The following is a 27,480-nucleotide window of genomic DNA, read 5'->3' as shown; positions in this document are numbered from 1 at the left end:
GGCTTATTTCTGCTGTGGGTCCTCCTCCCCCTCCCCTCCTCCTATGCGTTTTCCATGAGGGTGCACCACAGTAACCTACCGCAGCCTCAAAATAAAGAGTAGTGGGGGACAATCTGTCTGAAAAATACCCCTCTGGAGAAAGGAATCTCTTAAATATGATGATCAAAGTGTTCCGATATTAACAGACAAGAATGGTTTATGAATCTGGATTAGCTCAGAATCTATTTGATTATTTTTAAACCTCTAAGACTGAAAGCTATAAACCTTCCTAAGAGAAATGCCACTTATTTTAAAATGAGCAGCGAAATCTTGATTAATTGAGTTGCAAAAGAAATGGATCTAAAAACAGGCACTGGAGGAACATAAGTGCATTATGCATTTGGGGTTTGCTTTTGGAAGAATTCAAAACCAGATCTTTCTGCTAATGTTGATCTGAAAAGATGGTATTCTAAGCCTGAATTCAGGTGTCTGTAGACCCAGGGAGGGACAGCCTGGGTCATTGTCCTTGTGACACTGTCTCAGGACCAAGACCATCACCATGCCTCAGGCTGGCTGGTTTAGAAACTCTTCCCTACTGAAGCCCAAGGTAGGAATATCTCCTATGTCAAAACATAGGCACTATGCTAGTTTCTCCTTGTGTGGCTTTGGGATGGCCACAGTGCACCCCTACTTGGAGCAATGTTATAGCCTGGGATAAGTGCTGCTGTGCAGTGTCTTGGTCAAGCCAAAGGGTGATTTGTCCACAGAAAGAGCAGCCAGAACAGAAGCAGGGGATGTCACCGGGTACATTTTTTTTTTTTTTTTACGGCCTTAGTTCTGGATTTATGAGGCAAAAAAAATTTAAACACCAGATTTCAAGCGTAACTTCCTGTAAACTTTTGCTTTCACACCTACAACGCGTCTCTCTGGAAACAGCCTTTCAGGAGGGAGTCGCTTGCACCCACTCCATCTGCCTTCACCGTGGCATTGCTGGACAGAAACACCAGCGAGTGAAAGGTAGGGATGCTCTGGAGCTAGCAGTGCTTCTGATAAGGTCATGAGCCGCTGACTTCTTTACATTGCCTCTCTGGATATTTTTAAGTTAAATACACATCAGATGCCAATGTATGCTGATCAGTAAAGGGCATCTTCCAAACCAAAAAAACACACTTCCACCACATCTTAAATCTAGCTGTATCTTTATATTCATGAATCACAAATCTCCTTGTTCCATCTCAGGTTTAAGCCTACGCTTAAGCCTTCTGCATCTCCTCTCAGAGGGTTCCTTTTTTCTTTCCTACGCTGCTCCCTTCACACAGTTTTGCATTTATTGTGGGGACCAAACTGCTTCCTATCTGTTCATTTTTGTAGTTTAGGGCCCACTTCTAACTTCTCCTCCACACAGCCAAGTGTGGAGTTCTATTCTTTCCCCCTCCTTATAAAAAACAGGGCTTCCTTTTTTACCATTGCTTTTTTTAGCCATCTTCCAGGATGGCTAAAACTTTGTGGACACCAGAGACTCATCTCTGCTTCCCACTGCTCTCCTTTCCTCCACCGACTATGCAGCTTTTCAAATGGACACTCTTGGACATATCATGTCTCGTGTTCCCTCCACTGACTCACTCTTATCCACCAGAGAGCATTGGGACATAGCATCTCATCCTTGCCATCAGCACATAACTCCATCTCCCACCTCATCTTGCTGCACTGGCTGGTGGCCTGCTCCACCACACCAAGATTGTCCCATTAATTGCTTCCTGCCAGTCTGCTCCCCATCCCTCCACCCTCTGTCTGGGACACCCATCCCAGCCTTCCCTCTGTGCTCCACTCCTCTCCCCATCAACTCTCACCTGAGCATTATCTTCTCCAGAGAGTCAGTAGCAATGCACACTAACAGGTGGCCAGTACACAGGTACGTACGCTGTAGCCTTGTTGCTGCCTTAACTTATCAGCACTCCCATTCCTGGTGTTCCTTTGTCTATAACGCACACTGTAATTTGAGAGGTACATAATTATAGCTGCAATTAAGCATCCTATTCAGAGACTGCATTGCTTATTCCTCACTGTTTTCTTTACCGAGAGCTTCCATTCAGGGTTTGGCTTATGTGCAAAAGGACTCTACAGCTGTCTTTTCACCCCGCCGCTCCCCCCCACACACGCACCCCGCCCCTTGCAGGAGAAACCAAAGTAAACGTAGGTGATGTTGGTTTGGGTTTTTATTTTCTAAGCTCTTCCCTGTAGCAGTCCTGTGAAATAGGGCAGCATTTTCCTCATTTTACAGATAGGGAACTGAGGCACAGCAGATAACTTGGCTAAGGCCCCACAGGGTAGCTCAACTGAATTCTGAATTGCAACCAGTTTTGAGTCCTTGCCTATATGGGAGTTGAAAAATGAAGCAAGAGCCCTGGGTCAGCACTATTTCTTACAGGAAACTGCCTCACACTGTTGCCTTGTGAATGGGACCAGCCAGGGAAAAGAGCTAAAGGTCTTTCTGTGCGTGCTCAGTCAGCAAATATCTTGCTGCAAGAAATGAGCCTGCGAACACAGTTATTCATTTCTGCTCTGTTCAGAGGACTCTCTTACCTATTTACTCTCACATGGAAAAAACAGCTGAAAAACTGAGTGGGAGGCCAGAAGCACTTGACTCGGTTGCGGCAGTTCTCCAACTCAGCAGCTAGGTTTTCTCCCTGAGGCAGTGTAATATGACAGAAAGGAAGCATCTGAAAGCATTTCTTCATCCTCCGGACTGCAGTCTATCACTGCTATTGCAGGAGTGACACACCTACCTTCCACCGCCTGCAGCTCTTTGGGTCGCTGGAGGGAGAATGGTGAAGGCAAACACTTCTTCCTCTCCACCCTGAAATCACCTTGTTTCAGGCTTTTTAGCTCTGCCAATACTTGGACGTGACTAATGCACCCATTCCTGCGCTGGGTTGGCAGCCCTTGCAAATGAAATTTCAGACTCGGGACAAGCAGAGCGTGGCTTGCTGCGCACGTAATTGTCTTCCCACAAACTCCTGGATCCCAGCTGCAGAGAACAGAGTCGAGAAGATGCAATCTCCACCAAGCCTTTGCCAGTCTTTCTGTGGTGCCAGCCAGCACAGGGAAGGAATGCAGCATTTAATAACAAACATGGCACAGGCACCTATTTATTTAGCCTTCCATTTCAAGACAGCAAAGCCCCATCACCTCAGGCTAACCTGCAGCTGGGATGCTGAGAAGTGGAAAACGCTCTCTTGTATCCTCCATCACTTAAGCCATCCTGTTTTCTTTGCAAAACTAATTTTTAACCAGTTAATGCTTTTTATGGAGGAAAAAAACCAAAACAAAACCACAAAAGGTAGTATGGTTGATCAGAGACATTTTGGTAAATCGTGTTGTGTTGTTTTGTTTTGGAGGATACTCCCCCTCAAAAAAAGGCTTCTACTATACAGCTCTCAAACACTGTATCACAAAATAATCCTTGCTTTTTAATACCCTCCCCTGGTTTTACTCCTATTTTGCATGTAGATGCTGACCGCTCTTGGGAGAAAGAAGATGCGAAGAAAAGGTGAGGGGGAAGGCATCAGGATTTTACTCCTAAAGTGCTGAGCACCCAAAGGTTTACAACAAGAGCCTGTAGCAGTTTATGTCACAAGAAAAACACTGCTGAGAAATTTATCAAAGACTATATCACGAGGTGGGCTATTCAGGGACTGAAATTACAGAGGAAGGACTGGCAGGAGAGATGTACGCTCAGGACAGAAGAGTTACAATTAATGCTAAATATAAGGTGTCATATCTTTATCTAATACACAACCTGCACTGCCTCGCAAAGGAAAGTGAAGCAATTAGGCCCAAGTAACCAGAATATACGTGGGAGGTGTTTGAAGGCAGAAGATTTAAAACACTGTAATGGGTTGGGGGAAGGTTACAATAAGAGGTAATATTTCCCGATAGGTTAGTTTACATCCTTTGGAAACCGTTTTGGAACCAGACCAGAAAAGTAAGCAAGACCTTAACCAGGACTTGGCTGGGATGACACCCAAACAAAGGCGAAAAGCAGAGCGACCCAACCCTGCCTACGCGCACACAGCCCCTCCAGCGAGTAATCCCCAGGAACAAAATAAATCAAAGCACTGATAGTGTAATTCTGTGTGGATTTGCAGCTGCCTCAGCCCAGCTCAAAAGTAGGCTTCCCCTTTCTTCCTTCTCTTCAGCCAGGGCTAAGGGCAGCGAGGAAAACCTGAGCTGAAACAATAATGACCCTCTTCTAGACTGGAAGCTGGAATTGGCTCCTCAATCCCAGGGAGGCAGAGCCAGGCACGAGTATTTCCCCCCCACCCTGCCTGCCACGTTTCTTCTTCCAGTCCTGAAGGGTTGGGTTACCTCTGTGACGGAGAGGGCTGTTTGTTTGCACAGCCCTTTTTACCAGTTTTTGGGGTGAGGCTGTCAGCCAGAGGCTCGGGGTATATCAAAAGGGACAGAATCGTCAGACCTTATAAAAACTCCATATAGGAAACGTGCTTAGTTGGAATGTATTGCTGCGAGAACGGGGCAGGGGGGATGGGACACATGTATGCATCGGGAAAGGGTGTCTCTCAGCTTTTGCACAGCTCCTTGCCCCTATTTATCGTATCAACACACAGACAACCCTTTGTCTTTTAGAGTGAGAGATGGGGGCTAAACATTTCATCACAACAAACTGAAAAAAAATCTCTGCTGCTTTTACTTGGATGTGGAAAACGTTCACTTGCTTTTAAACATAAAGCTAAACATACATTTGTGAACCTACTGTTGCTTTCATGTGGGAGCCTTAGCTGAACACAAAGGATTACATTGTGCAGCTACAAATGAATAGAGCACCTAGGATTAAAGAGATTTTATTTAGACACACATGAAATAGCAGAGCTGATGGCAGCCTCTGGTACAGAAAAAAAACCCAACAAGTAGTTTAGCGAGCACTGGAACTAACAAAGCCACATCTCCTGTGGTTTTGTGTATTGTGGTTGATTGACTAGGGTGTCTAAGTTGGCATAAATTTCATTTGAAGCTTTTCATACAGATCAGGCACTTATTAGTGTTTTCACTTTTACGGAATATCTGAAATCTAATAAGGCGTGAACCCATGTCGTAACTTTCCCTGTCGGGGACTGTGATAGGGTCTCTCTGCTATCAGGCAATTAATTTTCACAAAATCTGTAGGGATGTAATTACACTTCTACCAAACTTGTTCAAAATCAGCCAGTGGGTTCAAAAGTTACTACAGAGAAGGACAGACAGGCAGACAGATGCACACACCATGACCACGTAAGCCTCATTTCCATTGGAAATCAGGCTAAAAGAACCTCTACTGAACTTAAATTTTTAAAGGGGACTTGATAGGCAGAGGAGTAGACCTCTGCAAAGTGCAGTTTCTGATTTTAAGTGAATTTCATGCTAGGAAAAGCTGTTGATGACGGTCTGGAATACTAAAACTCTCCCTTCTACCTAAAGGAGAGGAACAGCACAGGATGAGCTCGTGCCCCACCTCATCCTTGGATTTTTAAGCTAACTCTCACTGAGCGCTGGCAATTGCTTAGAGAGAGGAGACAAAAAGCAGCTCCTGCAGCTCCGTCCCTACAGGTTTTTGCACATGTGAGCACTTAGGGCTAGTCACATATGTAAAAAACTGCACATGCCTCTGAATGTTTGTATTTCACCACTGCCTTGCCTTTATCCCCATTTGCTTGCTCATCCCTGCCAGCTCTGACCCTGGGCTGCAAGGGGGAAGCGCTGCTTTTTATCCTTTGTGTATGCACTGCAAACCGCAGTGGGGCCTGAATCTTGATTAGGGCCCCTAGCAACTATCACATACGACACAAAAATCATAATTTAACCTTACAGCCCCTAGTCTCTCAGCTGGAACACATGTGTCGAGCCAGGGGTATTTACTCACACTCCCAGCCAGAGACTTGGAGCAGGGCAGTTTTATTCCCAGCTCTGACACCAGCCTGTTGGGCGGCCTCAGGCAAATCGCTCTGTCAACTTCCCATCTGTAAACAAGGTACCCACCTCCTGCTTTTCAGGAGTTGCTGAGCTGCTACTGCGGCTCTGTAAGTGGATTTAGAGAGGGTGGGCTAGCAGCCAGCTGCGGCCGACAGGCCGTGGCTTGCAGGCACCATGGTGCTCTGCCCATGCCCCTGGCCCCACTCACGTCCCCCTGTTCCCTGTGAGTACCCCTCGGGTGGCTGCCACTTCTGAAAAAGGCGGGGGGGGGGGGAACCCTCTTAAACAGGTTTTTGCATTTGCACCCCAAAATCCGCCCACGGCCTAGGCCTGGCTCTGCTCCAAGCGCTGTGGTCAGGTTCCCTGGTCCTGGCCATGCCGGGGTGGACGGCTGCCCCTGTCCCCTGGGGGCCAGGGACGCATGTGGGTCTGGGAGAGGGTAGAAAAGAGGGGACAGCCACGTCCCTAGGGAGCCAGGGCAGCGTAAGGGGCCGGCGCAGGGCGGTGCAGCCGCTCCACCCGTCAGGGCGGGCTCGGGCAGGCCAGGTGAGGCGGTCCCGGCTCTACCTTTCCCTCCTTCCGCAGCCTCTCGGCCGGCCGGCGCTGCGGGTGCCGGCAGCATGGCAGACTCCCAGGTGTTTCTGCTGGATGAGTCGCACATCAACGAGAAGGTGACGGAGGCCCAGGCCCGCTTCTACTACAGCGAGGAGCAGCGCTGGGCCCTACAGGCACTGGCGACGCGGGGCGAAGCGGCCTACCGGGAGGTGCTGAGGAAGGAGCAGCTCTGCGACTTTCTCTCCAGCCAGGAGCTGCAGGCCCTGCGGGGCAGCTGGCGGCAATATGACGACCCCCGGGAGGGTGACAAGGTGGCGCGGGGGCCCGGCGGCAAGACCCTCTCGCTGGCTTACTGGCCCGAGTGCTCGGACACGGAGGTGCCTCCTCTGGACTTGGGCTGGACCGACAAGACCTTCTACCGGGGCATCAGCCGGGTGGCCCTCTTCACGCACCCCCGCAAGGAGGAGAGCGTGCCCCACCTGAAGGAGGTGGTGCGGGTGATGATCCAGCAGGCGCAGAAGGTAGGGCCTGGCCGCCGCACCGAGCGGGTGCCCTCGACGGGCCACCCCCGGCCGCCGCACCGAGCGGGTGCCCTCGACGGGCCGCCCCCGGCCGCCTTCGCGCCGGGGCCGAGGGCACCTGGGCAGAGGGCCCAGCTGCGGGGGGGTGCGTGGGGTGGAAAGGAGGTGAGAGCTGGCCGCGGCCGGGCTTTCCTCGCTGGCCCCCTCCAAAGCGAGAGGAGCGCGTTGGCCCTCCAGCTGGTTGGCGTCCACCAGGCAGGGCTTTCCCTGCGATTTGTTGCCCGTCACGTTATGAGTTGCCAAAGCTGATGCCCAGGATGGAGTTAAACCCCTGCACGCCCCCAAATTGGGGTTCTATACCCCTGTTTTGCTTTTTGTGATTCCCTGGCTCAGGGGAAGACAGGTCGTGCTGCTGTGCCAGCCACCCCTCCTGTACGTGCAGGTATCCCTAGTTAAACACAGGGTAGGGTGTTTGTTTATGGGTTGGTGATTTTGGGGTTTATTTTTTGTGGTCTCAACGCCATCCAGCCTGGACTGCAAGCAGCCAGAGTCCAGACAATATGCAGCTGCTCCTCCTATTTATTTTTGGCTGGAAGGGACTGTTCGTGGCGACAGGGCACCTCTGGCAAGAAAACAAACCATCCGTGACACTACGAGAGCTTGCATTGAATAGGGGGCAACAGTGAGGTTTTTCTAGATCTGGGTGAAGTTTCCAGGGAAGACCACTCAGGAAATGATCCCCTTCAGAGCTGACATCCCCCCTGGGGAAAGGGGATAACAGCATTAAGACACTTCATTCCTGCTCTTAGTTTTGCTGCTCTCTGTTTTTTTCTGCTTTCTAATTCAGCAGTTGTTTCCTCCTCCACCCACTCCCCCCCTGCCCAGCACACACTGTATGCACAACCTTTGCAGACTTGTTAAAACCAAATCTTCTGGGAAACACACAAAACTTTCCAGAGAGGCATTAATCCAGTGGGTGATCTCCTCAGCTTCCCGTTCGCAGAAATACATGCGCACCCCATAATCCTGTTCAGCAACTGGTGTGATCAGTCGTTTAGGAGAGCCAGAAGCTGTAAAATGGTTACACTCTTGATTTAGTGGAACTTCACATCCTCTTTGTGCTGCTGCAAATGCCTCTACAGACTGTGCAAGGACTGGGAAACTTTGCTCTTTTCAATATCTGTGCCTGACACCTAAAGGTAATTAATTCCTTGTAGATTTTTATTTTTTCACTGACTGGACTAACTGTGCCCCTCCCAGCCCAAAGGTGGTTTCATGTTTAACAGCCATTTAAGTGTTATCTGTTTTCATAGTTAACTATGCCTATTGGGTTCAGCTGAGCTGGCCCTGGCAAAAAAAAATCTCCAGGTGGCAGCTTTTCATTCAGCAGATAAGACTTGGTTGTTTTGGAGCTTTTTTGGGGTGGGGGGGTCTAAACAGATACTAGTAATATGTGGCACATGTCTGTGGGTGGCTTATCATCAGTGTTTTTCAAACATATGTTAATTAAGCTACCTTGCTGCAATGAGATTGGCAAGTTAATGCTTGCCAATCTGTAACTACCTGTGAAGAGCTAGGCACACCTCTGGGCCTTATAAATTGTTATCCACAGGATAGGTAGAGGAATGGGGAAAACGTCTTGCAGGGGTAGACACTCATGCTCTGACTTGCTGTATTTGGGAATGCTCCTAGGTAATCTTGACAGATCACCACCTATGGCAGGGGTTTGGGAAGACTGACATACCAACAGTAGGGTTGCCCTCCCCTCACATTTTGCTGGCTTGGAAGTGCCAACTGCAAGGCAGCTCATCTGCTTTTCATAAAGGACTGCAGTTTTCATGGGCTTAGTCCACAGCTTTGCAAAGAAGCCTGAACTGACCCAGGGCCCCAAAGCCTGGAGGGAACCGTCCCTTCATATTGCAAGGCCAGTACTAACAATTAATGGTCTGTCCAGGATGTGGTATAATCTCTGCAGTCATTGGACTCATTGCAAATGGAGGGGAGGGAAAGAAAACAAATTCACACTTCTGCTATCTATTCTTGATCAATTCCCTATGTGGATGTTCTTACTTCAAATGAATATTATCTGGCATCCTTGCTCCTAACTAACTACATCCATACCACAGTGTGTGGAGGGGAGAGGGAGCATAACAGGCCTGAATTAATGCATGAACTTTTCATGCCTTTAATTATAATCTGTATATGAAATTGTTCAGGAATAAAGTGGCACAAGTTCACTGTATTTTAATTCTCAGCAGTTCTAGTAACATTGCCTGCATCTCGCTGCTTTGTGCTGGGAAGTGAGAACCAAGGCAGGACCTGAAATCCAGTTCTGCCTAGCAGAAGTTATTGAGGGACTTACTATTAGTTTATAATGTAGCTCCACCATAGTTCACCTGTATCAGGAACCTACATGTTAATGGTGAGCATAAACACAGTGTCAGCTCCTTTTTTTCTTTTTCTAACAAAGAAAAGCTTGTGTAAGCACTGCTAACAGAAGGAGCCTGACAGCGCAGATGTGTTGGTTGTTGTTGGCCGTACAAGCAGAGACTCAGCAAACACAGTAGGGGACATTTACTGTGGTATCACTTCCCCAAAAGCAGTTTGTTCAGGGGCATTTTTCAAAGGAAAGAGGTCTCTGGTAAGAATTATTCTCCCTTCCATAGGGGGCTCCTGCAACTTGAGCTGCACCTCTTCCAAACTTCAAGTGAAGAAAATCCCCCTGTTCGATCCAGTCTTCAGCTCCATTCACACCTGTGTGTGCTGTCCCCAGCACAGCTTGGCTCGTCACTGTGACCCCAGCACCTGGGAAATTAAAATTTAGGCAACTCTGTTCCCAACATACTGTCAGCATGAGAGCTCTGACCTGGCAAGCTGATGTTTCCCAGTGGGCCCTAGGAAAACAGTAGTCTCCTTCATTCATAGCCTTTCAAATGTTGGGGACGATAACTCTTTCAGGCGGAAAAGTGAATTGGTATTTTTAATGTGTAAAAGATACAGAAAGGGAGAGAAAGACAAAACATGTAAGATCAGCATAAAGTTGCCATAACCTTCTTGGTTTTGTAGTTACTCATCCTATGAATGTTCAGGCTTGTCTGTCATGTCAGTGCAACCTTTTGTTTTTATGTAAAATCTATGCCTGGAAAGAGGGATTAGTTTTATACCAGAAAAAATGTACATGTGAAGAGAGGGAATGATCGTTTTGCCTCCAAATCTTGAACACACACTCTCCAGTCTCTTCCTGACAAACATGAGGTGTTTATGTTTGAGCTCCATAAGACATTCCTCGCAAAGCCAGCCCTGAGAGGAGACTTCTCACAGGGAACTGGGAAAAAAAGGAAAATAAAATTCTTGTTGTCTGCACTGTGCACCATGGCTGAGGATTCAGGCCCTGATCCCTCTACATTCATTCTTCCATTACTTACCTTCTGATTAAGTGTTAGAGCTGTGTTTTTCACTCTTCTTTTTCAATCTATTTTCAGTATTCTTTGTTTAAGTGGATCCTTACGGAGGCAACAAAAATTTCACAATACAGAGGAGAAACTAGGTATTTGGCCTTGGCATTCCTCAGGATGCTGAAATAAGCCATCTTCCCCTAGAAGAAGAATTCTCAAAGACATTTATTAAGTTCATTCCAAAGTGCAGCAGGAGCCAAACCAGAAAATTACAAGATTATTGGTAATGCTTGGGCATGTACCTCCCTGTACTTTTGTCTCCCCTATATCCTCCTCCTCCATATTCTGGTATCAGTGCTCTACTTTATTTTACACCAGTGTGATGAGGATCCCTTTCAGATCCTAATATTTTATTCAGTTGTCTGTCTACTGTCGTCTTGTTTCCAGATTATTGCAGTGGTCATGGATGTATTTACAGACCGGGACATCTTCCGTGATATTGTTGATGCAGCATATAAGCGCTGGATCCCAGTCTATATAATCCTAGATGAGGAAGGTGTGAAGCTCTTCCTGGAAATGTGCAGATGCCTTAACCTCAGCGACATGCAGATCCGGGTAAGACACTCAATACTGTACCATTATCTCCTGCAGGTCAGCGGCCTTTTTCAGTTGTAATGAATCTTGGAACTCACTTGGACAGGCAAACACATTATAGAGGGATAAGGGAGTGGCTTGCTAATACAGAATGAAAGAGAAAGGAAAGATTTGGAGTTTTTGCCTTTCACCTGAGACAGGGGTCTATATAGTTTCTTGGCTCTTGTGATCTAAAAATTCCTATTTGGGAAGAAAATTGTCTGAGGAAATTGCTGTGGGTCTCCTGTGCAAGGATTCAAACTAGAATTCGGAGTAGCTCTGGGTCCCAGTTATAGGACACATATATTCTGTGAAATCAAGACTTTGCTATACAGCAGTGATCATCTGGGAGTGAGTAAGCTTGTAGTCCTCCTTTACCTGAGAACATCAGAGAATGCCTTCTTATAGTGCAATGCAGTACAGCAGAGTAGTCAGCCTAGCTTGGCTGGCAGAAGCAGCCTCAGTAGGATCTCATTCATAGAATCATAAACGATTCTTCGTTTAGGTTGGAAAAGATCTTTAAGATCATCAAGTCCAACTATTAACCTAGCACTGCCAAGTCCACCACTAAACCATGTCTCTAAGCACATCTACATCCACATCTACACGTCTTTGAAATACCTCAAGGGATGGTGACTCAACCACTTCCCTGGGCAGCCTGTTCCAGTGCTGGACAACCCTTTCCATGAAGAAATTTTTCCCAATATCCAATCTAAACCTCCCCTGGTGCTAGTTGAGGCCATTTGCTCTTGTCCTATCCCTTGTTACATGGGAGAAGAGACTAACACCCACCTCGCTGCACCCTCCTTTCAGGTAGTTGTAGAGAGTGATAAGGTCCCTCCTGAGCCTCCTTTTCTCCAGGCTAAACCCCAGTTCCCTCAGCCGCTCCTCATAACACTTGTGCTCCAGACCCTTCACCAGCTTCGCTGCCCTTCTCTGGACATGCTCCAGCACCTCAATGTCTTTCTTGTAGTGAGGGGCCCAAAACTGAACACAGTATTCAAGGTGCAGCCTCACCAGTGCCGAATACAGGGGGATGATCACTTCCCTAGTCCTACTGGCCACACTATTCCTGAAACAAGCCAGGATGCTATTGGTCTTCCTGGCCACCTTGGCACCATGCTGGCTCATATTCAGCTGGCTATCGACCAGCACCCCCAGGTCCTTTTCTGCTGGGCAGCTTTCCAGCCACTCTTCCCCAAGCCTGTAGCGTTGCATGGGGTTGTTGTGACCCAAGTGCAGGAGTCAGCACTTGGCCTTGTTGAACCTCATACAGTTGGCATCGGGCCATTGATCCAGCCTGTCCAGATCCTTCTGTAGAGCCTTCCTCCCCTCAAGCAGATCAACACTCCCACCCAATTTGGTGTCATCTGCAAACTTAGTGAGGGTGCACTCGATCACCTCATCCAGATCATTGATAAAGATATTAAACAGAACTGGCCCCAATACTGAGCCCTGGGGAACACCACTCATGACTGGCTGCCAACTGGATTTAACTCCATTCACCACAACTCTCTGGGCCTGGCCATCCAGCCAGTATTTTACCCAGCAAAGAGTACAGCCATCCAAGCCATGAGCAGCCAGTTTCTCCAGGAGAATGCTGTGGGAAACGGTGTCAAAGGCTTTACTAAAGTCTAGGTAGACAACATCCACAGCCTTTCCTTCATCCACTAAGTGGGTCACCTCACCATAGAAGGAGATCAGGTTAGTCAAGCAGGACCTGCCTTTCATAAACCCATGCTGACTGGGCCTGATCACCTGGTTGTCCTGTACATCCCACGTGGTGGCACGCAAGATGATCTGCTCCATGACCTTCGGTGGCACGGAGATCAGACTGACAGGCCTGTAGTTCCCTGGACCCTCATTCCGGCCCTTCTTGTAGACGGGCATCACATTTGCTAACCTCCAGTCAACTGGGACCTTCCCGGTTAGCCAGGACTGCTGAGAAATGATGGAAAGTGGCTTGGTGAGCTCTTCCACCAGCTCCCTCAGTATCCTGGGGTGGATCCCATCTGGCCCCATAGATTTGTCTGCATCTAAGTAGTGTAGCAGGTCAGTAACCATTTCCTCTTGGATTATAGGGGCTTCATTCTGTTCCCCATCCCTGTCTTCCAGCTCAGGGGGCTGGGTACCCGGAGAACAACTGGTCTTACTGTTAAAGACTGAGACAATGAAGGCATTAAGTGCCTCAGCCCTTTCCTCATCCTTTGTCAGTGTGTTTCTCCCCGCATCCAGTAAAGGATGGAGATTCTCCTTAGCCCTCCTTTTGTTGCTAACATATTTATAGAAACAGCAGTAGCTAGATTAAGGTTTAGTTGGGCTCTGGCCCTTCTCATTTTTCTCCCTGTGTCACCTCATGACATCCTTGTAGTCCTCCTGAGTTGCCTGCCCCTTGTTCCAAAGGTCATAAACTCTCCTTTTTTTTCCCCGAGTTCCAGCCAAAGCTCTCTGTTGAGCCAGGCCACTCTTCTTCCCCACTGGCTCGTCTTTCAGCACATGGGGATGGCCTGCTCCTGTGCCTTTAAGATTTCCTTCTTGAAGAATGTCCGGCCTTCCTGGACTCCTTTGCCCTTCAGGACTGCCTCCCAAGGGACTCTGTCACCCAGGCCCCTAAACAGGCCAAAATCTGCCCTCTGGAAGTCCAAGATGGCAGTTCTGCTGACCCCCCTCCTTACTTCCCCAAGAATTGAAAACTGTCCTTTTGTGATCGCTATGCCCAAGATGGCCTCCAACCATCACATCACCCACAAGTCCTTCTCTGTTCGCAAACAATTCCAAGATGGCAGTTCTGCTGACCCCCCTCCTTACTTCCCCAAGAATTGAAAACTGTCCTTTTGTGATCGCTATGCCCAAGATGGCCTCCAACCATCACATCACCCACAAGTCCTTCTCTGTTCGCAAACAATTCCATTACATACAGACTGAAATCCTTTGTGTGTTTATAGTTAGTATTGTTAGTCACTGTCAGTACTAGAGATTTGTTCCAAATACAGAACAAGTTGCTAGGTTGGAAACAACCTACAGGGTGCAAGACTTGCACCTCTGTGATCCAACGGTTCTGCTGAGCAGTGGAAAAAAAAAAAAAGTGCCTTTTTGCCTGGAGGAAGGGCAGGTCTTCCATAAACACTCAATTAATAGTTTAAAAAAAACCACAACCAAAACTCAAAAAGCTTCAAAGGTTATAGAGGCTCATATTAACCATTTTAGGAGAACCATCTTAAGTCTAGATGAAAATGACTTGCATATATCTGAACAGTGCTCCTGTGAACTACCACTCTGCTCTGAGTTTCTGGACTTCTTCATCAAAAAAGACATCCAGCTGAGCAGCTTTCTCATCTTTCTCCAAAACAGGGATGGAAGTTTCTTTCCTCTGGTGTCTTTGAAAGCAAGACACAGACATCATTATAATAGACCTGTTTCAAGCTTCAGGGGTATTCTGTGGCCTAGGCTTGAGTCTCTTTGGTACAAGACTGTGAAATCACAGCAGTAGTTCCATTTGCTCCGGTACCTGTTTTCCAGTACTTTTCTCATCATGTCATCATGTGCAGGAATGATGACTTTAGTACTGCATATTTTAACTTCTGGATAGAGTGAATGAAAGGATGCCCTGGCATTTTAGAAGAAATTGCAATGCTGTTGGAGAGGTGAGTTCCTTTTTGTCTGCCTTCTCCATCTAAACAGTAAGCGGTCTCATTCTTCTCTTCCTCTTACCTCTTTCTCCATAGGTATCTACACAGACTTTGCACTCCAAAACGAGTCATCACAGTGGCATTCTACAGCAGTGACCAGGTCCTGCAGCAACCTAGTGTGTTACAAGGTCACCTTTTCCAAAGAGGCAGAGTTTGAATTGATGCCATCAAAAGCACAAGAAAACTCTTCCATGCTTCCCTTCTCTCACAGCAGCCCTTGCTATGTTTTTCATTAGACTCCTTCAGCTAAAAAAGTCCAAATACAAGCTGAGCTGAAGGGGGTCCACTGAGAACTTTTTAACATCCTTCTTTGACCTAATTGTTCACTCTTCAGCAGAGCTCCAGCCCACAGAGTGACATCCTTCAACTTTTTCCCCTCTTTTCCCAGCTATCTCATACTGTATCTAAAATTCCCCTTAAGGTTGTTGTATTCCTTTTCCATCATGACTAAAAAGGCTTTAGTTAATCTTGTTAAGGTCAATGCAGTTTATTCCTGTCTATGGTGCTATGGTAGGACTGGGAAGTCTTCCTGTAAGGGGAAACAGGTCATATGCCTCTTGAAGAAAATGGACTCTTAGTATCCTGCCCAAGGCTGCCTTGGATGTATCCATGCTGCTGCTTGGGTCACTATGGCAGAAATCATCATGTAGTGATTCCCCCGACAGCAGGCTTTAGATATGCAAGTTGTCTCAAGCAAGGTTAAGGCTTCCCCCTGGGGACTCCCACCACCCTCACTTTATTGATGTAATGTGTCTAGGGTTGTTTTGAACTTTTAGTGTTGAAGACCCAGATTTAAAGCAAGAAAGCAAGCTGGGCCTCCGGTCTTGTTCAGGCAGAATTATTTTGTCCCACATTGCTTGATCACAGAGAATGCTGGAATTGCTAAGGAAGAACAAGAAACTCTAGTGCAGTTAACTCTATCATTCACCCATTTCTTATTTATAGCATGTCTTTCTCCTGACATCTGCTTCGATGTCTGAATTTCTTCTACTGATTGTCAGCAACAGGGAAAACATTCTCTCATTATACTGTCTTTTTGCGTAACCATTTTGCTTTCTTCTAAAAGATTTTCATTAGTGGGCCAGTTTGTCAGAAAAGGAATTGCATACTCTTCCTTCCTGCCCTTCTTTCCACCTTTCCTTTGGAATGCTTGTGCAAGACTTAAAGGATAGATTTTCTCAGAAAGTTGTAGCAATGTGGGATGTAACTTTAAGGTTTAGAGACAAGTTCTGATCCCAGGGAAAGAGAGAGAGAAATGACACACTACCATGGGCTGTCAATGCTGCAGGGTCAGGATGGTTATTGTGTCTTCTGTCATCAGCAGATGCTCAGATTGCTCTGTGATTCCTGTCCTTGTTTTTCCATTGCCCTGTTCATCCAGTGCAGAGTGAACACTTCAATGGTCCTAATACAGGGAGATTTACTGTTAACACTGGATTTTGCCCTTTGTCTACACACAGTGCTGGGCGTTTTCACAAAATTCCTGGCTATTGTATCATTTTGAGATGGCAAGGTATCATGGTCTGCTGACAGTCTCACAGGAGGGAAACTGCTGTAGGAAGACAGTACCTCACTCTGCGAAGACAAGAAGTTCTTTACTGACTCCAAGCATGAAATGAGAAAAGCTCAATTTTTGTCTGAAGGTCAGAGATTACTAGAAAGGCATTTAAATTCAACCATCAGTACATTTATCCTAGGATGTTAGCAAGAGCGTGTCTTGCGTGTATGAGTCATATGGCTTCCTGAGCCTACAGGACATGGTTTGCCAGACTTCTGTTGTGTTTGACACAAGAGTCTTCTTCTGAGGTCACAGCAAAGCAAAGTTCTCATAGATACAAAATTCATAGCCCCACAAAAAGTCCTCTTTTTGTTGACCTGAGGGTGAGTGTTCTCACCCGTTTTTAGATGAGTTCTCTTCCTCCCCATGCTTCTGCTAATGAAAACCCCAGTAACAGACACTTCTGCTCAAAGACAGGGAGTTCACCTAGAGCTCCAAGCAAGCCCAGGGAATGAGTTATCTGCAGGAAGTTCACCTTCATGATAATTTTCACATTAATTTTCCCAGCATGTAAGGAGTTCCTCTCCTTACTCCAGGAACTCTTAAAAGTTTCTGCCTATGAAATTTTTGGAATTTCATTTCAGTATTTCATGTCTTTAGCCCCAAGCTTTCCTTATCCAATCCTAACTCAAGTGAGTGAGAAGCTGAATGTGATGTGATGCAGTACTGTTGTTTTTTTTAATTATCTGTTAGAGAATTCTTCTAGGTTGCTTGTGAAGTTTCAAAAATGGGGGCTTACAAGGTTCTCTTTTTGCAAAGACCCAAATAAATAATACCCTTGGCAGGGTAGGTCCATTCCATCCTATTCTACTTGAATACCTGCAAGTTTTACTATGTTGTCAACAAACATACCTTTTCCAAAACTGTTTGGGGCAAACACATAGGATAAGTCCATAGTATTTCCCAGTATTATTTGTTGGGTGCTTGCAGACTGTGGCTGCTTTTGTGTCCCTGTGTAAGATGAGCACCTACCACCCATCTCGCTGACCTAAAGGTCTGACCACCAGAAATGAGAACCTTGCAGACCATGAATAAGAAAGATTCCTTGTCTGTTGTTACTGTGGTCCTGTCCACATGAATCCCGTATCTCTCTTCCTCTTTACCTCTTCTGTGAAACCTCCATCTAGGATTTTAGAGTGGGAAATAATGAGCATGTGGGGCCTCCCCCTCAGCCCTGTGCTCAGGTGAAGCAGTATTATAAGAGAACAGAGGACAAGAGCTACTCCAGCAGATGCTATTGACTGAGGGGATCTGATTTTTCCAGGGACAGCAGAAAGGGGATATCTACATTTTGAAAAACACAGTTAATGTAAGGGGCTGTTGAGTCACTGCCATCTATCAGCTACTGTTTTTGTCTGTTGCCTCTCATCTACCTGTTTTACATCTGTTAGTTTATAGACGTCATTCATGCCATCCATCCCAACTTGAAATAAAGATCCCTGCTTGCTTTGCAACATATATACCAGTGGTTGTTCTAAGAGGGAAGGTACTCACAGGCTTCCCTGGTGGAAGTAATTGCAATGTTTGCCTGTAGGGTCTGTCTTGTGTATCTCACCCTACTCAACCCCAGCTTGTGGGTGCTGCTGCCCAGGTCTGTTAAGGGACAACTAAGTGTCAGTCACAACACAACCTATTACTGACTTTCTAAACTATGTCTAATCTAACTTCTGGTGGATTCAGTCAGAGCTTTAAAAGTGCGTCACAATAAAGCAAGAAAGACTGATTCCTTCACTTTTTGTATTAGGATGCTCTGTCAGGCTTGAGTGTTACCAGTCCATATTAAGTTGCTGCCAGGGAGACGTTAGTCACTGCTTGTGATGAGGAGTGGTGCACGCCTGTGTAAAGGAAATGTGGAAATTTAATGCAGACTGCAGCTTCCATAAGCCAGGTTATGACAAACCTTAAGCAGGCTTCTGCAAGAATAGAGATCTGGAGGGATCACTTCTATCTGGTGAACTACCTGGTCCTCTACCCAAAATATTTGTTACTACCACAACATTAGTGCCCCCCCAAAATGGCTGCAATCTCATCTCGTTTATATCTGTCTTCCTTCTTTCATTGTTGTGTAGTCTTCAGTACGTGAACCCAGGCTTGTTCCTCCTCTGTACAGCTTGGTATATCAGTCCACAAATGCTCCAATATCCTTCAAGGCAGAAAACATTATACAAATAACCTGTTAAGTGACTTGATGTTTATATGACTTTGTGCTTGTTTTCTGCATTTCAAGATGTATTTATGCAGTCCTATGCCTACTTTGTTCAAAGAGGTTTATGTGTTCAGCTGGTTTGTTCTATCCCCTCTGTGCCTTTCTAAGTGTTATGTGTAGCTCAGTTACTGCAGAAATTCAAATGTGCTTTCTTTCCACCAGAAGAAGGTGATATAACATACAAACACAATAAAATCCACACTTGTTACATGCTAAGAAACTTTCTGCTCACACAGGCTGATACTTCTTGATTCACAAAGGTACATGACATGTCAGAGGTGTTGACTGATTTGAAGAATGGAGGTCCTTGAGGTCCTTCTTGACACCTGCAGTCAATATTCCATGATTTGGCAAATCCCACATCCAGCTTTACTCAGCAAGGAAAAAATTTCAGGTGATCAGCCAGTCAACTACAAATGTTATTCTAAGTACTGGAAAGGGCACCCTTTCTCCTGTGCTCTACCCAACCTGCATTCAGCATCCCACACATATGACTCACTGCTAGGCCTTGGGCAAGTCACTTCATCTTTTTCTCTCTCAGGCTCTTCATCTTTAAAACAGGGTAATAATACTTTCAGCAGTGTTGGGAGCATTAATTAGCTAATGCCCACACAGGACTCCAGACAGATCAAGCAATAGATGAATGCAAAATAGTAGTATCATCAGTTACTGTTAGTCAGAATTTGTACTGCCACTGCTGTATTTTAGTGGGGAAAATAGGAGCAGATTCAAAAAGTAAGAATTATATTCAGAAAACTGGTTTTTGAAAGAAATCTGCATTCTTACAATCACTTGTTCCTGCATGCAGATTTTTATTAGCCTATCAATATTTAAGCTGTCAGTGAGGTTTATAATAATAAGACTTAGCTCTTTGTGGGATCTGAGGCTGTGCTAGCATTAGCCAAATCCTCATGATTCTCCTGCTCTGCAGATAGGGGGAAAAATGAGGCAAAGGTGAATTGACTTTCCCAGAACATCACAGGGAATGGTGTCAGACCTGTGATTACACTTGGGACTATCTGACTCCCAACCCTGGGTTTATTACTCCAGATCACAATACCTTTTAGCTTTTCATTGTTAAAGAATTCTTACAGAAACAGATGGTGGAATGAAGAAATTGGTCTAAATCTGTGTGTCAGAGCGACAAGATAATTTGCTCTAAACTTTCACTGACAGTCAGTGCTTTTGGGGTTTGGGGGTTTGGTTTTTTTTTTCATGTTAGACAGCACATATATCTGTTTGGCAATTCAGCCTCATGCAGCCAGGACCCATGAGCAGAATAATACTCAGTCCAATGTGCAAATATATCCTTATAGTATGTGCAGGCACACAGCTGTTGTAGAAAATCATGTAACCTTAAATCTGTGTTTTCTCCGTCCCTGGTAGTGCTTTGTTTTATTACTTGTAGGTGTGCTGGCCAAAGGATGTGAGATGGGAGGTCTGGGGAGAGGTATTATCTTTTTCTAACTACTTCCGTTCATTTCATGAAAGGTTTTTCCTTCCTCTTCTTGAGAAATTCTTCTTTGCTGAAGTAGAGACACTTATCCTACTCCTTTTGTTCAAAGAAAGTTCTGTGCTTTTTCACTCTCTGTTGAACAGTGAGGAATCTGGGTGGACACTGCAACTGTTTGGGGTTCTTAGCAAAATGATAAAGGTCGGGGTTCTCCTTTTGTTATAACAGAATACATTTATGTTTTGAGCAATAAACTGTTTCCTCCTGTCTTTTGTAGTAATTAAATTGTCCAGTCTTCTAATTTGCCCAGTTTTGTCACGTCATGTGTTGTTGGGATCAGAACACAAGCACAAAAAGAACCTAATATAGATCTGTCTCATATGTTACCCTCCAAGTAACTGTGTCCTTTGCACTGTGTCCTGTGCAACCATGGTGTTCCTTGGTTTTGTGGTCCTGCTAACATAGTCTGGAGAAGAGCTCACGAGTGCTGTGGAGTAGGGATCAGGATTCAGAGAGTGTAGACATGACTCAGAGTTTCCTCTGATTCATTCTCTGGACCTGGGCTGGGCCTTCTGAGCTACAGCGCAGGACTGGAGATGGAGGATTATTTGATTTTGAAAGCATTGTCTTGTCAGTGGACTAAGATGAATAGCTGAAGACAGCAGGCAGGGTTACAAAGATGCTGACCTATTGGACAGGGCTATAAAGTGATGGAGGGGAGTGACTTGCATAGACAGGGGATGACAACAGGTCTTATAGCACTATGTTTTCCTTTCTGCAGCTCTTCTGATTTCTGGTGGCTGATACAAAATGAGCTGTAGTCCCAGAAGTAGTGAGATAATGTGAGTGACATGTTAAGACTTGGAGCTGGCAATTATCTAATTCTCTGCCCTATCTATTGTGACATTTTGTCTTTTCACCTTCCTGTTAGAATATCCGTATACGCTCTGTGACAGGCGTTGGGTTCTACATGCCAGCAGGGAAGATCAGAGGCACATTGGCATCCCGATTCCTGATGGTGGATGGTGAAAAGGTGGCCACTGGATCATACAGGTGGGTCGCTCTTGCTTAAGGCAAAGCTACATTCTTTGTGTAAATAATGGCTTGTGGCTTTGCTTGAGAATCTTCTTCCCATGTCATTCCCTTTCTTATCCCAGCCTCTGGAATCTGTGTAGCATCTGTAGAGATTGGGGTGGGATGATAGAGGAGGTGGCATAGAGCACAAACTGCTCCTGAGAGAGAACGGAATATGCCCATGCCAGTGGACCATTTCAGTGGGCTAGAGATAGTTCCACACTGCATCAGGTGGCGGTCTGCAAGGACTCCCCAACAGCCACTGTGCTTAGTTCTGTTCAGTGAGGTTTTTTCAGTCTGGAGACTCCTCCTGTTGATGCAGTGTTGCTTTTTTAAAAGGGTAAACTGTCCTTCAGAGTTTTAGGGCCTTTTCTTCCAGATCTGGTCCGCATGCCTAATGAAGAACAATAATAAAGACCTTCATGTATCTATCCTGACCCATCTTGGCAAGGACATATGGGCAAATGGCACAATGCTACATATTCCCATGTAGTGTCTTAGATATTGTTAGATGGGCTGGGTCAAGTATGCACCCAAAAATCTAATGTCAGTTCTGTTTCCTACTCTTAGCTTCACATGGAGTTCATCCCACATTGACAGAAACATCCTGCTAGTCTTGACAGGACAGCACGTGGAGATGTTTGATGTTGAGTTTCGTGAGCTCTATGCCATCTCAGAGGAAGTTAATTTCTACAAGGAGCTGGGTATTGCTAACCCATTCTTTCTTGGAATTGGGAAGTCAGGCCTTCATTCCTCCACCGTGGCTCGGAAGTTCATTAACCCCAAGTATGGTTTAGTGGCAGGGGCAACCCGTGGTGATATGATGCTCTGGGCTTCACGACACTGGCAGAATAATCAGGAGAACATGGAAAAGGAAGAAACAAGTGAGTCAAAGAAACGATTAGATCGGTTTCTGAATGACTTAATCACATTGGAGCAAGAGTTCCCAGAAATTGATCCACCTCTGGAGAACTTAAACAAGCTGAATCGGAGCCCTCAGAAACTGTTGTCCCGGCTCCACATGGACCTGAAAAATAAATCCAAATCCAGAGAGTCTATTCGAGATGTGAAGAAAGAAGATGCCCAGGCCAATTCAAAGCAAGGAAAGCGGTTTGCCAGTGGGATTTTCAGTCGCAAGGCAAAACGGTCTCCAGGCTCAAGCATTGAGGCCAACTCTTTTGCCAGTGAAGGACATTCAGGAGAAGACCTTGGGAACATGAAACTGGAATATGAGCGGCTCAGCATTGGCCATGCCAGTGTTCGGAGCACTGGAGGCATCTCAGGTAAAGCCTCTTCTACCAGGATGTTCTGCTTCTGTGTCCCTTGTTCTGAATTTGGTTGATTGGTGCAAACATATTCAATATAGGCATCTCTGAGTAGATCCTGTTATTTCCTCTATATTAAAATGAGGGGGATTAAAGAAGAGTAGAAGTTGTATCAAATGATACACACAATTTAAGTTGAAGTCAATTTAATGGCAGTCTTATTGTAAAGTTGGTACTTCTCATGTAAATGTTTTCTCATACTTCTCAGCAAGTGGGTATGGGACAAAGGGAGAGAAAGGTGAATGTCTCCTTGTGTAAAACAGGTTGCGTGTGCAGTTCTTGAAGTGCACTGCCCTAATAAACAGCAGCAGTGTGTTCACTATTGTAGTGGCTAGCAGGGTACAGACAGATTTCCAGTGTAGCCCCTCCTTTCCTCATTTGGTGTCTTTGACTGGGTGTACTTTTACTGTGACAAGTTACTGGTGGAGAAGAGAGGAAAACATGTTTATGTTGAAGTGAGGGGGCAAGAAGTGGAGGAGAGGGTGGAAGTCTTTTTAATTTTCTCCTTTATCACCTTCTGAAATGGGGGAGAAGGTTGTGAAAATAGAAGCTGTGGAGAAGTACTAGGTCTCAACTTTTCTTTCTTTGCTAACGCATGACTGATATTTTCGGTAAGTCCTTCTAAGGCTTCATCTGGTTGAAGACAAAAATGATAAAGATTTCTTCCAATTTATGAGTTTATAGCTAACTTCCCAACGTTTTAGATGTTTTGTCGTCTTGGAAGTAAATCTATGGACTATTCAGCCTGGTTGTCTTCCTGTCTCAGTAAGCTGTGCTGGGTGTCTATACATCCTGCACCACCAGGAAAATAAATTAGTTCCAGGGAGAAAATTTCTCCTCAGCTCGTCTGGCCAGAGACCAGTCTATGCTCTGATGAATGTGAAATGCAGGCGTAGAGAGACTGAATTCCCTTGAGACTGCCATGATGTGAAATGGAAAGACATTCTCCTGAGACCAAAAAGAAAAGCAAGGTATTGGGAAGGTCAACAATAGCGATTGATTAGGTTCTTCAAAATATTTCTGGTTGAATGAAGGACAGACTCGAAAATGCCAAATGGACACAAGAGAAAGGAACTGTAAGAAGGCACAGATAGTTTATTTAAGACTACAGTAGACTCATTTTAGGATGTGTGTTTGGCATTTGGGGAGGCAGAAGTAAACCCTGGTCTAAAGAGGTCCTTGCTCCAAATCACTTTGTCTTGAGCACACACAGTATGTGCTGCTGGGCCCCATTCCTCAGAGACAGGAAAAACAAAATCCATGAAGACCTGTGGGGAGATGTATGGGCATTTCCTCTCGGAGGAATGGACCTGAGGGCTTGCACTACCCTCTAGTGACACAAGTAGGGAATTGTGTAATCTCTTAATTTGTCAGCATTTTACAATATCAGAGATTCCCTACTTTTCTTACTGTCAGCTGTTTTAAAGCAGACAGCTCGCCATTCCCACAATGTCATGATGAAATTAGGCCCAGATTAAGGCACGAAAGAGATTGATGTCTCCAGCTGAACAGTGGGGTGCTGCGCCCGTCTGGGGCATTGCACAGTCAGGGCAGCTGGGATGTCCCTATTCCTTTTAAAACAGTGGATCTCTGCCAGACAGTCTGATGCTTGGTCTGGACCGCTTCCACAAAGACACTATCATGCTATTATGCTCAGGTTTTATTTATTGCCACTGCTACTTCCTGAGAGCTGCTACCTCTTTCAAAAAAGGGGAAGGAAGAATTGAGAACAGGTGCAGGGAAGGCACAGTGGTCCAGCACACCACCCTTCCCGCTGTGCTCTTCCTGACCTGCTAAGTCTTTCCAAGGAGTCCATGCAAGTGTGTTTTTGTTTTATGCAAATTGAGAAAGCCTGTTCATGGTGGTAATGGGAGACTCCACAGCTTTTGAGGTATGGTGTAAGTAGACTTAGATCATCCGGTGTTGTAAAAGGCTGGAGGAAGATCCCTGCTTGTGTGTTGCTTTTGAATTGAATCACTGTTCTTGAGAGCGAGCTTCTCTAATCTAGTGGTCCCGAAGTGGCATGTGACCAGAGATGACAGAGGGCACATTAGAAAGATGGAGACTCATGAGAAAGAGGAAAAAAATGAGTTACCACAGAGGATCCTGCAGCTACTTAATCAGTAGCACATGCTTCATTAGGATTTAATAAAAAATTCTTGAATGTGGGCATGAGAATAGAGTTCCAGCTTCAAGATAAAAATACGAGGCACTTTTTTCTTGGGTAACTGTAGGACTGACTTAGATTTTAAAGTTTAAGTTATCTTTGAACAGGTCTCATAAAAACTGATGCTGTTATACTCTGGGTGACAGAAGGGAGGTAAGAAGTGGAAATGAAAGAGGGAGAAGGTGCCTGGTATGCAGTCCAGTTAGGATGCAATTATTCAGAGCTTCACAGTTTGAAATATCTGCCCTTAGCTTTTGTAAAGACTAAACAGCACACTTAAGCCCTGTGGGCCTGCCTGTGCACACATCCTCCAAAGTCACTATTAATTCTGTACTACCACAGAGCCACCTTGCAAATGCATAGAGAGATGAGATCCACACCTTGAGTAGCTCGCAGAGCAATTGAAAGACACTATTCGAGCAGGCTAAAGGTCAGGTTCAGTCTTGTAAGAGCAAATGGTGATGAAGAGAATCCGAACTGGGAAGGGAAGTAATGAAAGTGCATTCTGCAACAGAGTCTGAAAATCTGTCTGGGTATTTACATGCTAGGAAATGATGCCTACAAGTGAGAATTGGGAGTCTGGAAAATGCAAGGACTACAGATAGTAATGTCCCAAATTAAGTGTCCAAATTAACATCCTGAGGTGTTGTCCTAGCACACTGCATGGAGATTGTGCTTTGTCTTTCAAATCTTTCTTTAAACCACATCATCAAATTGACACAACTCTTGAATTTCACTGTTGCCTGCTTAGGAACACAACAGCAGCAGCTCTGAACTTGACCAGAATCTTGTTAATTTTAAACTGCTGCTGGGCAGACTGTGATCAGCAGAGACACTGACATCTGTGTGCAGTTTCTGGGAAATGCTGCAAGGGTTTGAAAGCTGTGTGCCTTTGGAAGGCACTGGCTTTTTGTTTTGTTTTCTCCCTGCAAGAAGCAAAGTAGGCTCATTCAGGAGGGTCTGCCGTCCTGAGTTTCTCTGTACATTGGCCTTTGCTCCTCATAAGCATTGGTTGCAGAACACATATACTTAATAGCAGGATTTCATGTTTCACTTATGGGTGCTTCTTGCAACAAAAAAGGAGATTTACACTGGGCACTGCAATACTGCAGAAATAGCTGCTTAGTTATCACCAGTGTTTTTCAGCCAAAGTGGGATCATGGATGGGTGGTAACTGGAATTTTCAGCCTCTGTTCTAAAGAGAAAGAAGGGAACATTGTTGGGTACATACAAGGAGGGCATTGGCTCTAACTGTAGTGGGATCTGTAGAAAAAGGTCGGAAGACAAGAGTAGAAAGTGAGAAGAATAAAAGAGTTGGAAGTTGAGATTAAGCAAAGGAACACAGGCACTTTTGAAAGTAAACATGAGGGTCTTGAATGTAATACAGACACGGAGGGGAACAGAGGTGGTGAGGAGATAGGGGTAATGATAAAGTTAGTAGTAACATACAGAATGGGTCGGGGGGGACAGGAAGGAGAATGAAATGCCATGGGGAGGTGTGGGGAGGAGGCGGCAGCATACAGAGCAGCCACAAAAGTTGGGGGGGGGGTTGCAGTGCAGCCTCCCACGTGGCTATCAAGAAGTTGCAGTATCCAGTATCGAAGAAGGTGGAGAGGAGGAGGGGGAGAGGAGAGAGGACTTCTCTTCCCCATCACCTACAGCTGAGGAAAATGTTGATCAAATACCCCCAAGCAAGAGAGTGATGTGAAAAATGATTCATTTGAAGCCCAGTTCAGAGGCAGTGCTTGGGCTGAAAGCTCCGTCATCTCAACAAGGTTGAGACTTCTCAGTAGCATGTCACCGTGACCTGTGGCAGTTTTCCCTCCCTGTTCTCACTCTGTGCTGGCCGCTGGCTCTGACTCCTTGGGAGATGCACATATACCTTCCTTCTGTGGAAACACATGAGTGGGGTCTGCCCTTCCTCAGAGTGACTACAAGCCACGTGGCAGCCCCTCTCAGTACATACTGCCCTGGGCTATCTGTCACGTAAGCCTTGCTGAGCTCAGAGCACAGCAGAGCTCCCTTACTTGCCAAAGCCTGTGCAAACACACTTTAGTACAGTGCCTGAAAAAAATATGCTGGGGCATCCAGAGCAACATCTGGCTGTCAGACAGCAGTGCTAGCATTGAAAAGTACAGGTACTGGGAGCAGAAGGAATCCATAGAGTGATCAATGAAAAAAACCTAAGTGAGAGACCCTGAGGCCTTGGGAATTCTCTTGCAAAGGAAATGGTGGAAATACTGGCACTTGAGATGTTTAAAACTGGACGTGAAAAAAAAACCTCTCCTGAGAATATGTGTGGGGATCAAATGGATGAGATGACCTGACTGGCTTTTTTTTCATCCCTCACTCTGGAAAACCTCCCATCCAACTCATGTCCAGACTGTTTTTCAGTGCCAACTGGGACCTGAGAATACACTGGAGCTGGCCTGGGTCCAGGCCAAAGCCTGGAAACACTTCTCCAGTGGTTTTCTCCACAGTATACTCTGAATTTTCTCTTATTTTAATGTCTCTTCATTTCACAGTAGTAGGAAATAAAATCACGAGAAAGTGCAGAGTAATGTAGGTCTAACACAAGGTGTATAGTAAACAACGAGAGAGGATTGAAGCATGAGTCCAGACTTTATCCAGGTCTTATTTACTTAACATTAACATTACTTTTAACTTCTTTTCATTCCAGGTAACCTGGGTCCAAACTCCACTACGAGCGATAAAAACAAACAATCTACCTGTGTGTTATCTTGATTGGGAAGGATCATCTGGAGAACTGAAGACTGAAAAAGCTGGAACAGTAACCTCTTGACTGATTTTGAACCTACAGCCATGTCCTCACACAGTGGTCTGTCAAGCCACTGCATGGTCCTGGATGCACCTGGCACCCGCAGTTAAAGCACATTTACTGCGTGAAGCATAGACTTTGGATGGTCGGTCCCTTAAATGAGGGTTAGTGATGAATGT

General features: G+C 45.7%; 1 protein-coding gene across 1 annotated transcript; it reads left to right on the top strand.

The window, feature by feature from the left end:
• Window positions 1–6,566: 6,566 nt before the first annotated feature.
• On the top strand, window positions 6,567–27,267 carry FAM83F (family with sequence similarity 83 member F). The gene is made up of 5 exons (XM_075727725.1): window positions 6,567–7,022; window positions 10,865–11,032; window positions 20,888–21,009; window positions 21,601–22,313; window positions 27,203–27,267. Exons 1-5 carry the CDS (start codon window positions 6,567–6,569, stop codon window positions 27,265–27,267), a joined length of 1,524 nt encoding a protein of 507 aa, XP_075583840.1.
• Window positions 27,268–27,480: the final 213 nt, after the last annotated feature.

The sequence above is a fragment of the Pelecanus crispus genome, chromosome 1, assembly GCF_030463565.1.
Source record: "Pelecanus crispus isolate bPelCri1 chromosome 1, bPelCri1.pri, whole genome shotgun sequence".
NCBI lineage: Eukaryota > Metazoa > Chordata > Aves > Pelecaniformes > Pelecanidae > Pelecanus > Pelecanus crispus.
The sequence above is the reverse complement of the archived record's forward strand: the minus strand, read 5'-3'. Positions and strand labels throughout refer to the sequence as shown.